General features: G+C 44.5%; 1 protein-coding gene across 1 annotated transcript in view; it reads left to right on the top strand.

The window, feature by feature from the left end:
- Positions 1-3,394: 3,394 nt before the first annotated feature.
- The window catches only part of LOC126095458 (insulin-like growth factor-binding protein complex acid labile subunit), a gene marked incomplete at its 5' end in the record, with an annotated part of 79,461 nt that continues 69,911 nt past the window's right edge, over positions 3,395-12,944 (top strand). The window contains 2 exons of the mRNA XM_049910250.1: positions 3,395-3,439; positions 10,222-10,443. Coding sequence (XP_049766207.1) covers positions 3,395-3,439; positions 10,222-10,443 — 267 coding nt within the window. The remainder of the gene's footprint in view (positions 3,440-10,221; positions 10,444-12,944) is intronic.

Raw genomic sequence — 12,944 nt, forward strand, 5'->3', positions numbered from 1 at the left:
TCTTGTATCCTTCTTTCAAGACACTATGCATTCCGTTCAACTGCTCTTCTAAGTCCTTTGCTGTCTCTGACAGAATTACAACGTCATCTGTGAACCTCAAAGTTTTTATTTCTTCTCCATGGATTTTAAACCTACTCCGAATTTTTCTTTTGTTTCCTTCACTGCTTGCTCAATATACAGATTGAATAACATCGGGGAGAGGCTACAACCCTGTCTCACTCCCTTCCCATCCACTGCTTCCATTTCATGTCCCTCGACTCTTATAACTGCCATCTGGTTTCTGTACAAATTGTAAACAGCATTTCGCTCCCTGTATTTTACCCCTGCAAACTTTAGAATTTCCAGTCAACATTGTCAAAATAATGTAATGAAGGTTAATTAGACTTTCTAATATGATTCACTGAAATCAATCAGTGTAGAAGTTTTTCGAAACACCCTGACTAAATAAATCCATTAGTAGGTAGATTAATTTCTAACGTGGGGCTTTAACACGTATTCATCCTCGCAGTGTTACACGCATATTTGACGGAGCCACAGTATTTTGTCGGATATTCCTGTGTCATTCGTCACCAGGCGTGCAAATTGCGGGGCCCCAGAGAGACGAACGTACTCGGCTGGCGCCAGCAGCTGCACAGAGGAACTTAGGCGAGACGGAGTCGGGCGCAGACGGATGGGCCGTAAGTCGCGGACGGCGCATAATTGCTCGTTAACGGCGCGACCGCCACACACGCCGACCTCTGGCGCACCGCGGACCAAGTTCCCTCATTAGCGGCGGCGGCGGTGCCAACTGCCGCCTTCCCAGGTAAACTGGGTCCGCGACTCTCAGGTGGTCCGAAACAGTCGCTAAGCGCTCTGCGATAGTGTGCGAACAAGCCCGGGCTGCAAAGTCCACTCAAATTATTGCGACCACCGCACTTCGTATGCCGGCAGCGGGTACGGTTGCCTGCGCAACGTGACCTGTTTTGAGACACCGCCTTGATGTTTCGAGACACTTTAATCTATACCAGAACCTAAAACCTGTCGATACGTCGATAATTTTGGGACAAACACATCTGTACAAGAAAAACTGCAAGGTATTGTATCCTTAAACGCAGTTTCAAGCATTTCTTGTACACCTGGACTAGCTTTGATTATGAGACGAAATATGCAACTTATGCTATATTTTCATAAACCAGCCATTGTGTAATCTGAAGTAAAAAAATGTGGTGCGAAGAAAAAACACTCCAGTCTAAACATATATAAAAATGTATGTATGTTGTAACACCCCACCCGTCACTTATCTGATTTTGGTGTGTGTTCACCCCAGCTAATTGATTAACAGATCAACAAAGAGTGCAAAACTGCCGCAATATCGGATAAGGCAAATAAAGTAATAAGGCCCTGTGACTCCTGATTGATCTGCGGTGGCAGTGTTGACATTAATTGATTCAGAATTGATCCATTTTAATTAAAAAGGGGCGCACATTGATGTTATATTCAGCTGTTGAACACCAGATGCAAATGTTGAACATTAAATTAATTAAGAAAGTCACTTGGGATTTCAACTGCATGACTGAAAACAGATGCAGTCGATTAGCACAAATTTATTTTAACTCACGACCTTCAATCATCATATTACATGACTCTCCTAATAGGCAGTGAGAATAAATTGCGTTTACGTGGAGTAAAACTCGATAAGTCAAAATTAATTCCTATCTACTGACCCAGGCGTAATGTGAAGTGTGAGAAGAATTCTACAATACACGGTCCATGAAACCCACATGGAAACTTTCCTGTCGTGATCCAACAAATTAATCAGTGGCCTAACTCAAGCCGGACTGGGCGCAATATCACCGAATTCAGTGTGGCGGGGCGGCGTCATTGTGCGGACGTCAGCCGGCCTCGTGGTGCTGCAAGGCTGCACTTGTCTATTCACTTCTAGCTATATTGCTCAGTTCATAGCTGAACGAAAACTTTCTCTCTCCAAGCTCAATCGTTTCGTTTGCTAAGTCCTATACTGCATAGATGCTCACTCTCTCTCAGGCAAGCTGAGTCAAGAGTGCCACATCCGCACTCTAGGCAAGCTGGGAATGGAAGACTTCTACCGAGACTGCTGCCAGTCTGCTTTTCGCTTTGGTTTCCCCTCCAGCAAGATCACTTACACCAATTGCAGCGCAAGTCGCGTTAATTATGCATCGCTTCCCAGCGCCGACCAGTGCCTCTCAACTTCTTCTATTTAGCTCCTCCCAGGCCACCCATCAAGGTTAGCATCTGCATAAAACAATTTTTCCGAAATTCTGACTCCCAGGAGAGTACTTCAAATTCCTTGGTCCTACGTTCCCATCGGAGGCCGGCGTATTTCATTCTGTCGCTCTTCATTTGATTTACTTTACACTCTGTGAACCATGAATTCAGCATGAAGCTGCTATAGTCACGAACACACATATTTCGGCCTCTGCTGACCGCTCCACCGTAGCTTAGCGTGGCTTTCTCACATGTTTCACTGAAACAAGTTCTCCATCTGCTTCCCGGTACGCCAGCATGGGGTCAAGCACCCTCTCACTGTCACTCATCTTAAGGCAACCTCTTTCTCAGAGTTTGAGCCTCCATAAGCTGCCTATTGTAACTTCCCTTCGTCGCTCCCCAGCCGCTACCTGGCCACGATCAACTCTGAATACTTCCCTCAGATAAACTAGCCTCCAGCGTTTCCATAAAGTTTTCATGTCACATGAATTACTTTAAAACCATCACCCAACATTAATTATTCCAATACGTCCATACTATACCCTCTACATGATGCATTGTGCCTTGTCAGTCATTTTTGTTCAGCCCTACTGTTCGCTCAACGTGAGTTCGGTGCACTTTAATGACTTCATGTAAGGGGCATAGTTCTTGCCATCTCACAATGTATGTGTATATGTGTTTTTATGTTATGTTCCACATCTCCTCCTAAGCCACTGGACGGATTTCAACTGAACTTGCTATACACATACGAGTAGTTGACTGTCAGGCGACAATCACTATGGGGCTATGAACCACTTGCCCATCGAAGGAGGAAGGAGGGGGGGGGGGGGGAAGTTGCACAAGAAGAGTAGATCGTGACGTGTGAAATTCCAGACTTCATTCATCCAGTATTTGAGAATGAGAGCATTTACGTACTTGCAACAAACTCCACACATAATTTCAAACATTTAACATATTTTTTCGGACTGACAACTCCTACAAAATGGTGAAAGGAAAAATGTTAATCGCTTATCACTTTTCCGCTGTCAATATGCACATCTAACACTGTATGTAAGTGCAGACTTATATCACTGTACGACACGTAGTTATCGAGAAACGACGTCACAAACAGTGAGTTTCTTGAATAACTGCCGCTTCATTCATGACATGTAAATTTGTTAACGCTTTGCTACTAACTCTCTTCGCAATTAATTTTGCAGACAGCATCAAAATATGTCATACAATGTACCTACAAAAATATACCGTTCTAAGACATATAGTTAAGGAGATAAGTCGTCATAAACAATGAGATGCGTGAAAAACTGAGGCATCGCGCATGACGCTTAAGTTTTAACTTCGTTGCTACTACTCCAGTCGCAATACATTTCGCAGGTTTCCACATATACCGCTGGATGTAGCTACAAAATTATATCATTGTACGACACATAGTCCAGGAGATAAGACGTCATAAATATTAATCACAAACCCACACGCTGCGTGGTATGGACGTGGTCGCACAATTATAAATACCTAGGCAAGGTGGGTTTCTCCACTAGTAAAAAATAAAATATAGGACACATGGAATTAAAAAACATTAGCTACGTGTGTTCAAAAATGGCTCTAAGCACTATGGGACATAACATCTGAGGTCATCAGTACGTTAGACTTAGAACTACTTAAACCTAACTAACCTAAGGGCATCACAAACATCGATGCTCGAGGCAGGATTCGAACTTGCCATCGTAGCAGCAGTGCGGTTCCGGACTAAAGCGCCTAGAACCGCTCGGCCGCAGTGGCCGGCTTCTGCGTGTGTGCATTGATTCATATCAATGGTGCAAACTGAAATTTTTGCCGGACCGGGATATGAAGCTGGTTTCCTGGTTACTAGACAGATGCGCTGACCACAATACCATCCAGCCATTCTCTGCTAATACCTTACCCTACTGATGTAATGCTCCTGCTCATTAGCCCCACTGCTCGCGGAATCTCGTCGATTCCAGTAAGAGTTCGAGCTTGGGCATGTCTGGAAGGATTCTCACCACATTTTGGCGATGGTGGCCAATGATCCCTTCAGCGTAGATGCACGTCGCGCACGAACTCTTATGATAATCGCTGAGATGCCTCCACTAATAAAGCCAATGAGCAGGGACATTACATCAGTAGTTTGCAGTATAAATTGAGAATTCGGATCTGATGGAAGGCGTGCTAGGACAGTCCGTGCGGTTATGGTGACCACTATGTTTGGATGGCGAGGTGGTCAGCTCATCTTCTTAGAGACCCGAATTCGAATCCCAGTTCTGAACAAATTTTCAACTTGCCCCGTTGATATAAGTCAACACCCACTGGCAGCTAATATATCAAATTCCATTGGGTCTTGATTGATAGTGGTCGTGTCCGAAAGCACACTCAGTAAATATAAAATATAGAACTTGTGACAAATTTTATTATAGACATATACCGACGAGCAGAAACATTACTGCCACCTGCTTAACAGCGCGTTCGTCTACCTTTGCAAGAGAATACATCGCCGTGTCGGCCTGTCATGCATTCGACAAGTCGTTGGTTAGTGACCCGAGATATGTAGCCCCACATTGAGAGTAGGTCACACAGTTAAGCCATATTATTGCCTCGTGATATGTGGGTGTGCATCTGACGACCGATAGCGTGGGTGGTTAGTGTTTAACGTCCCGTCGACAACGAGGTCATTAGAGACGGAGCGCAAGCTCGGGTTAGGGAAGGATCGGGAAGGAAATCGGCCGTGCCCTTTCAAAGGAACCATCCCGGCATTTGCCTGAAACGATTTAGGGAAATCACGTAAAACCTAAATCAGGATGGTTGGAGACGGGATTGAACCGTCGTCCTCCCGAATGTCCGATAGCATCTCGGACGTGTTCCATCACGTTAAAGGTAGGAAAATGTTGTGGACAAGACACCAACGTGACATCTTCGCATTACATGATGCTCTTAAAACCATTGTAACACGATTCTGGACTTGCGACACGGACAGTTAATCCTGCTGGGAGATGCGTCGCCGTCGTGGAATATATGAAACATGAAGGAGTGTAGCTCGTCCACGATACTGTTCACGTGGTCCCGTGCTGTCACGAAGCTCTTCCTTTAATACTGCAGGTCCATGGCAGCCCAGGTGAATGCTCCTGCAGCCACCCCCTTCCCCCTCCTCTCCCCTCTTCACCTATCCTCCGGCCAGTGTATGATGCATATTTCGAGAAGCCACTGGCCTAGTTGACGACCCATATCGTGCATCGATAGAATCGTCGAATGAATGGTCGTCATCGACAAGACACGTGACTCATCAGACCAGCCGACACGTTTCCATTCAAACATGCGCTCCGAAACACTTGTGCCCGCACCAGTACTGTACTCTGTCGTCATATCTGCCACAGATCGCCCGCATCTCGTGGTCGTGCGGTAGCGGTCTCGCTTCCCACGCCCGGGTTCCCGGGTTCAATTCCCGGCGGGGTCAGGGATTTTCTCTGCCTCGTGATGGCTGTGTGTTGTGTGCTGTCCTTAGGTTAGTTAGGTTTAAGTAGTTCTAAGTTCTAGGGGACTGATGACCATAGATGTTAAGTCCCATAGTGCCATTTTTTTTCTGCCACAGATCGCCACCTATCCCGTTTTATACAGCGGGTGTGCCTCCGACCGCCACATCCTGTTATTAGGCGTAGACCTCCAAGACGTTGTCGGCTACTCGTGGTTTTACCGTCTTCGATTAATTTCTGTAGACGCTCGCTACAGTTGCAAGCGGACATCCGACCAGATTTACCGTTTCCGAGATGCTCATTACCAGGCACTGATCCATAACAGTGTGACTTTCGCCAAAATCGTTAATTTCAACTAATTTCCCCGTTATAAGCCTGTATCGTAACTAGAATGATTCCCTATTCGTCTCGCTTCCGTCCATGTAGGTTCCTCACCGCTTCCCGTATCTACGACGCCACCAGATGAACATTCACGATGGGTAATCGTTATAATGTTATGCCTCATCACTATAGGTCCCTTTTCTACAGTGGATCTGCTGAGCATCGTCACTCAATTCTGTCACTATTGCCAACGGCCTTGCCGCAGTGATAATACCGATTCCCGTCAGATTACCAAAGTTAGGCGCTTTCAGGGTGGGCTAGTTCTTGGATGGGTAACCATCCGGTATTCCGAGAGCTGTAGGCAAGCGGGACGCACTCAGCGAATTGAGCAGCTAGTTGATTGAGAAGCAGCGGCTCCGGTCTCGTAAACTGACATACGGCCGGGAGAGCGGTGTGCTGACCACAAGCCCCTTCATATCCGCATCCAGTGACGCCTATGGGCTGATCTTTGAAGAATCCCAAATGCAATTACCCTTAAGGGTGACGGGGCACGTTTCCACCTAAATGGCTCTATTAACAAAAAAAATTATCGTTGTGGGCCCCTAGGCAGCCTTGCGTTGTTCATGAAAGACCTCTTTACTTGCCGCGCGTGACTGTGCGATGTGCCGTAGATTCTGCTGGAGTAACCCGTCCTTATGTTTTTGAAGAACGACTACTTAACAGTGAGGGTGAGTTCCGAATGGTACCTAAGCATACTGAAAATGCTCTTTCTGACAGAACTGTATAGGAGACGGAGTGTGTTTCTAGCAGGACGGTGCAACATGGCACATTGCGTTCAAGGCAACAATGAGGAACCTATTCCCTGGACGCGCATTTCTTTCTTCAGTGACATGACGTGGTGAACAAGATCATCAGAATTGTCCGCTTTTGGCTATTTCTTGTGGGGGTATATAGGAGAGCATACCTATGAGAAAATCCAAAGTGTCATGAAGTTGAAACCTGCAATTAAATAATAAGTGACAAAATTAGGACGAGTTGTAACTTCTGGCGAAAATTGAAAATTGTATTCGAGAGAGCGGCCACATACAGATGATATAATTTTTCGTAAATGACTACGTTAATCAGATAAATAGATTATCTTAATCTTTGATTTTATGTAAATAAAACTGTTTTCTTAAAGATCAATATACAACTGTTGATTTGAACATAGTCCATTTCATAAGTCACCATGTATTTAAATCTTGAGTTCCCATTCTCAAGCCGAGATTATTTGCAGATCTTTAATACATAGTACTACAGCAGTTCATAGTCCTAACTGCAAAGTTTTACTGGTAAAAAGCAAACTAGACTGGGTAGTGAAAATATCACTATGAATCTACATCCAGATTTTCTTGCCGCACTCAAAGGCTCTAGTGTGAAATAAATTCTCGCAACGTACGAGGTGCGTTCAATAAGTAATGCAACACTTTTTTTTCTGAAAACAGGTTAGTTTTATTCAGGACACCAATACTCCTTATTATTCCCGATTCTTTTATCTACAAGACCCTATTTTCCAACGCGACTGGCTTACGCCACCTCTCTAGGAGGGCCTGTATGTCTAAATGGTACCAGTCCACTGGTCGACGTTTGAGCTAGCGTCTTTCTGCATCAGTAACCTCCCCGTCATCCACGTACTGCTTCCTACGGAGTGCCAACTTTATTGGGCCAAACAGACGGAAGTCTGAAGGTGCGAGATTCAGGCTACAGGGTGGATGAGTAAAAACAGTCCAGCGAAGTGAGCCCATCTCGGTTGCGCAGACTTGTGGGAGACATTGTATTGTTATGGAAAGGAGAAGTTCGTTTGTATTTTTGTGTGCAACGAACAAGGTGAAATCGTTAGTTGAATTTGCTGAGGGTAGCACAATACATATCAGAGTTGGTCGTTGCATCATAAGGGGGGATGTTGATGAAAAACACACACGATTTCAAAAATGCACCAAATCCACAGTCTTGGAGATATGGCAATGAAATTTTGTACCACGCTTTACATGAAAGTAACACATTTACACATAAAATCCTTTGAATATATATATTCAACGTTTTTGAATGAAATTTGAAGTTTTATTTTCAAAAAATAATGTAGTTCCCTTTTTCTCAGAAAGTATTCAAGAGATTTCTACAAAAATTTATCTGTTTCATATCTTTATATGTTGTAAGCTTCTCTCATGAGGTTTTTCGAATAGGTCAAATAGGAGGATTTTCATAAATTTTTTAAAGTATAATTCCACAAGTACAATTTTTGCCCCATATCTCAGCTTGCAACCAGAATTTCAAAATTTGCTCCTAAGACAACGTTTATTAGTTTTACAGAAATGTGTGTACAACATTTCATAATTCTAGCATTCATAGAATCTGAAACTTTAAACTTTAGAAACTTTAAAAAAACAAAACAACTTTAAACTTTAGAAACTTTAAAAAAACAAACTTTTCAGGAAACGCAATTTAAAGTGCAACCTCACGTTTTCCTTCATGTCTCTTCTTCAGATGGCACCACATTTGTACTCTGGGTCGTCTTTCCCTTCAAGTCTTCTTTTCTGGTTTTTTGTTGTCTATCTTCTTTCCTTTACCAGGTCTTCAACCGACCTTTCAGCTGCAGAGACGCGCTGTAAATCTATTGTTCTCAGGATGTCTTGAGTAAAATTTCCTATCTTGAAGCCCATTTTTTCTAATATCTTCATCCTCCCGACGTTTCCATCATTAAATACAATAACTGCATCATAAGTCGCAATTCTGACAACTGTAGCAGATGCAGATGTGTTTTTAGGGCATCGTTTCCATATGAGTGAATTTAGAGACTCATTTGGATTTTGGGTTTTGTCATGAACTCACTTTTTCAGAAGTGCAGGATCGGCCAAAGATGATCATTAAAACCAAAGGGTATGTATCACGGCCTTCTAGATGTATCCCGCGCACATTTGGTTGAAAGTAATACACAGAAACGTTGTTCACTGAGCTGATATTGAAGTGCTGCTTCAAAACGTGGGCGTGGTAGGGAGGCCGCGTCACATTTTTAATTTTCAGGCACTTTGTATGCGATTTCAACACTGAAACTTGGGGAACTTATTGTCCATGAGTTGTACTAACAAATAAAAAATAAATCGAAAATTGACATTTTTGGTCAATTTCATCAACGGCCCCCATAAGGGAGGACATCAAACAGGATAGCCCCGTCAGGGTCTAAGAAGACAGTCGCGATGAATTTAACGGCTGAGGATGCGGGTTTGAAAGTTTTCTTAGGAGGTGAGGTGGGGTGACTCCGTCCCATAGATCCCTCTTTGTTTCTGGTTCTAAGTGATAAAACCATGTTTCATCGCCTGTGACGATGTCAGACAAAATTTGTGTCGCAGTTCCGCACGAATGGTCCTTCGTTGCTGTTTATGGTCTTCTGTTTCACGGCGAGTAACTCAGAGGGCAGACACGTTTGATTATGATGATGATGATGATGTGTGGTTTGTGGGGCGCCCAACTGCGTGGTTATCAGTACAAGTTTCCAATCTTTTTTACTGTCCAGTCTCGACACTTTCCTGAATGATGATGAGACGACGAGGACAACAAAAACACCCAGTCCGCGGGCGGAGAAAATCCCTGACGCGGCCGGGAATCGAACCCGGCAACCCGTGATTCAGAGGCATCAACCATTAGACCACGACCTGCGGACGACACTTTTGAGTGTCCTAAGTGGTGGGCGAGTGTGTCAGCACTAACAGAAGAGACGTCCGGACGAGCAGTTAGGTGTTTGGTTCTGATCCGTCGACGACCTCGAATGAGAGTGTCCGCACGTTCCAACACTGCAGGAGTCATAGCTGTGTGCGGCTGTGCACAATGACTTACCCTCTTTCTCCTTATTGCCAGGTGTCCGTAGACATTCTCAAGCGCCGGTGAATATCCAACCAAAAGAAACTCAATAACAGCTCTCTGCTTGGAACGCACGACCGCTACAGACGACATTTTGAAGGCTACTTCAAAACTTCATGAAACTATAGGGGCTGAAACAGGAATATTCCTCGATGTCCCACAACAAACTCTGTTTTTTTCAACCAAAACTGGTCGCCAAAAAATGTATTGATTAAACATTGGTCGCCCCTCGTCCTACCGGCCCGTCGTCACGAGTGGGTGATAGTTTGTGGAGCAGCCACTACATAAAATGTCCTCACCGCAGGTGCTGTGCAACACGGGCGGCCTGACGGAGATCCCGGTGAAGGCGCTGCCGGAGACGGTGGAGCAGCTGTCTCTATCCAAGAACCACTTCCCAGTGATCCGCAGCGACGCCTTCTCCGGGCTACGCTCGCTGCGCAAGCTGTCCCTCGATGGCAACAACATCTCCGTCATCAAGCCGTTCGCCTTCCGCGGCCTGCCACGCCTGCGTGAGCTCTCCATCCAGGTAAGTCCACACTATCCACCAACCCATCCTGCATCTAAATCTCGTGTCGTGACTTCGTGTCGCGTCAGCAAGTGTTTTCTTCAACAGCTTCTAAGTAGGCAGAAAAGGAGGCTAGAAGATTAAGGTCTAACGTCCCGTCTGCGATTATGTCAGTGGAGTCGGTGCAAACAGCAGGATTTGGAAAGGATAGAGAATGAAATCTTCGGCTCATTTTCAGAGGAATAATACTAGAATTACCTTAATTTCCTTTTAGATACCAAATCCGATTGTTGACAGTAAATCTGGACGGGAATGCGAACCCCGGTACAACTGACTGCAAGTCTCTAGTGAGCAGCGCAGTGGTAACACGGTAGACTCACAGTGGGACGACGGCGTTCAAGTCCCTGCCTGGTCATCCAGATACACAGATGAAACTGGAAAGTATTACCATTTCGATATTTTCCAAACACTTTGGAGTTGTTTATCAAGCAAAAAAATATTAAACGATTAAACTTCCTTTCCATTTGGGACTAATATCCTTCATCAACATCAGTATGAGGTGTGGCCCACACAGGCAAAATGCACCCTTGTATTCATTGTGGCATGGAAACATACAGCCTCCGGATGTCATCCTGAGGAGTGACTGGCGATTGCTGAGACTCAAGCTGAATTAGTTGACGACGATTGCTGACAGGAAACTGGTATGAATATATACGTGTTCCCATCACATCCCAGATATGCTCTGTGGATGACAAATCAGAGGACTGGCAAGGCCTGTCAGGGATGCATACGTTCCTCAAGACGTTAGTGGTGTGAACGAGGGTGTGTCTTGCATTAAATTGCTAGATTTTTACATTTGGTATCCAGGTCATTAGCGGTCAGAGAATTCAGTCTTCCTACAGCACTAACCGAATCAACACTTTCGTCATAATGCACCATAATTGCAAGAGTTGGAGAGATATCACTTATTCCTGTGACATTTCACCAGGTTGCTTGCTGACAAGTTGCCGTCGATCTGACTGCCACAAGTAAAGGCGAGACTGAGCTGAACACCACTGACTTCTACTAAATGTTCCAGTTAACTTTCACTCCACACCACACAAGTCTCTGTTAAAAATGGCTCAAACGGCTCTGAGCACTATGGGACTTAACATCTGAGGTCATCAGTCCCCTAGAACTTAGAACTACTTAAACCTAACTAACCTAAGGACATCACACACAGCCATGCCCGAGGCAGGATTCGAACCTGCGACAGCAGCGGTCTCGCGGTTCCAAACTGACGCGCCTAGAACCGCTTGGCCACACCGGCCGGCAAATCTCTGTTATTTGTGGTTGTGTGCCACCGATAACGGAGCATGGCAGCTCAAGATCTCTATTTATTTCACGCTCTGCATATAACCTATGCCCGGTTTTCAGCTGTTGACATCCGTCTATTCGTGACAGCCAGCCGGGCAAGCCTACGACCTTCTCGTGGTTTCGATCTTCCGGAATAACCTCTGCCTATTATTCTTCCCACACAGTTCTCTTGTAGTCGTCCCTCGTTTAGCATTCATTGGATCACAACAAACTCGCTGTGCAGTCTGTCGGTGTAATGCCTCCATATCTTTCAAACCAATAACTTGACATTTCTCGATGTCTGGAAGATGATGATAAGCTTAACGTGTCCGTCCTTTGGGCGTTCTGTGTTCCAGTATCTTCAGTTTAAAAGTTCTAGCAACGTTATACCCATCAAGCAGCAGTCATGTACTAACACCATTCCACGTCTGTAGGGATAGCTTATTTCTGTAATGATCATACCACATATCCTGAGTAAGCATGAAAAATTAATCAATGTATCCAACCGGTACGATAATACTGGAGTTCAGTTTGGTACCCTTTGGTCCAGGTGTTCATGAGGTAATACTTCTCAGTTCCATCATTGTATACGTTTTCTCTGGTTTCCTCAGAGTGCTTAAGGCAAATCCTTAATAGTTCCTTTGAAACAGCAGACCGAATAGTTGCCCATCATATCTCAGTCTGGGTTTCTGCTATGCCGCAAGAGACATCATTGTCCACGAAAAGTCAAATCCAGAGTTTCCTAAATTATTTTGGGAATGATAGTCCAATATTTTATCCGCTGCGCCAACTTGGTCGATGTAGACAGTATAATGCGGCTCTAAGTGACGCCTTTAGCACGAGAACACTATATCTGAAATAATTTCAGCACATCTTATTTCATTCTAGTGATTATATAAGCTGTAATATATAAGTATTTCCATACCGTCATCTATGAATCAAAATTTCATTTAATTAATACTCGTGGTACACGAATTTGGGAAAGACCAGAATGCTTCTAACGAGTGGGCACCCCAACTTTTTTTTTTTCAACTTAAACCCAGCGTATTTTCACCAAAACACCTTTTTTGGCTACCTCACCCCGTTATGAACATGGTTTTTAAGGAACGTTTCTTCTTAGCGTGCATAGTCTCCTCCCAACTTCTTATACGCTATATAACATTATCAAATCAACCTATAAGGCGTTC

The sequence above is a fragment of the Schistocerca cancellata genome, chromosome 8, assembly GCF_023864275.1.
Source record: "Schistocerca cancellata isolate TAMUIC-IGC-003103 chromosome 8, iqSchCanc2.1, whole genome shotgun sequence".
NCBI lineage: Eukaryota > Metazoa > Arthropoda > Insecta > Orthoptera > Acrididae > Schistocerca > Schistocerca cancellata.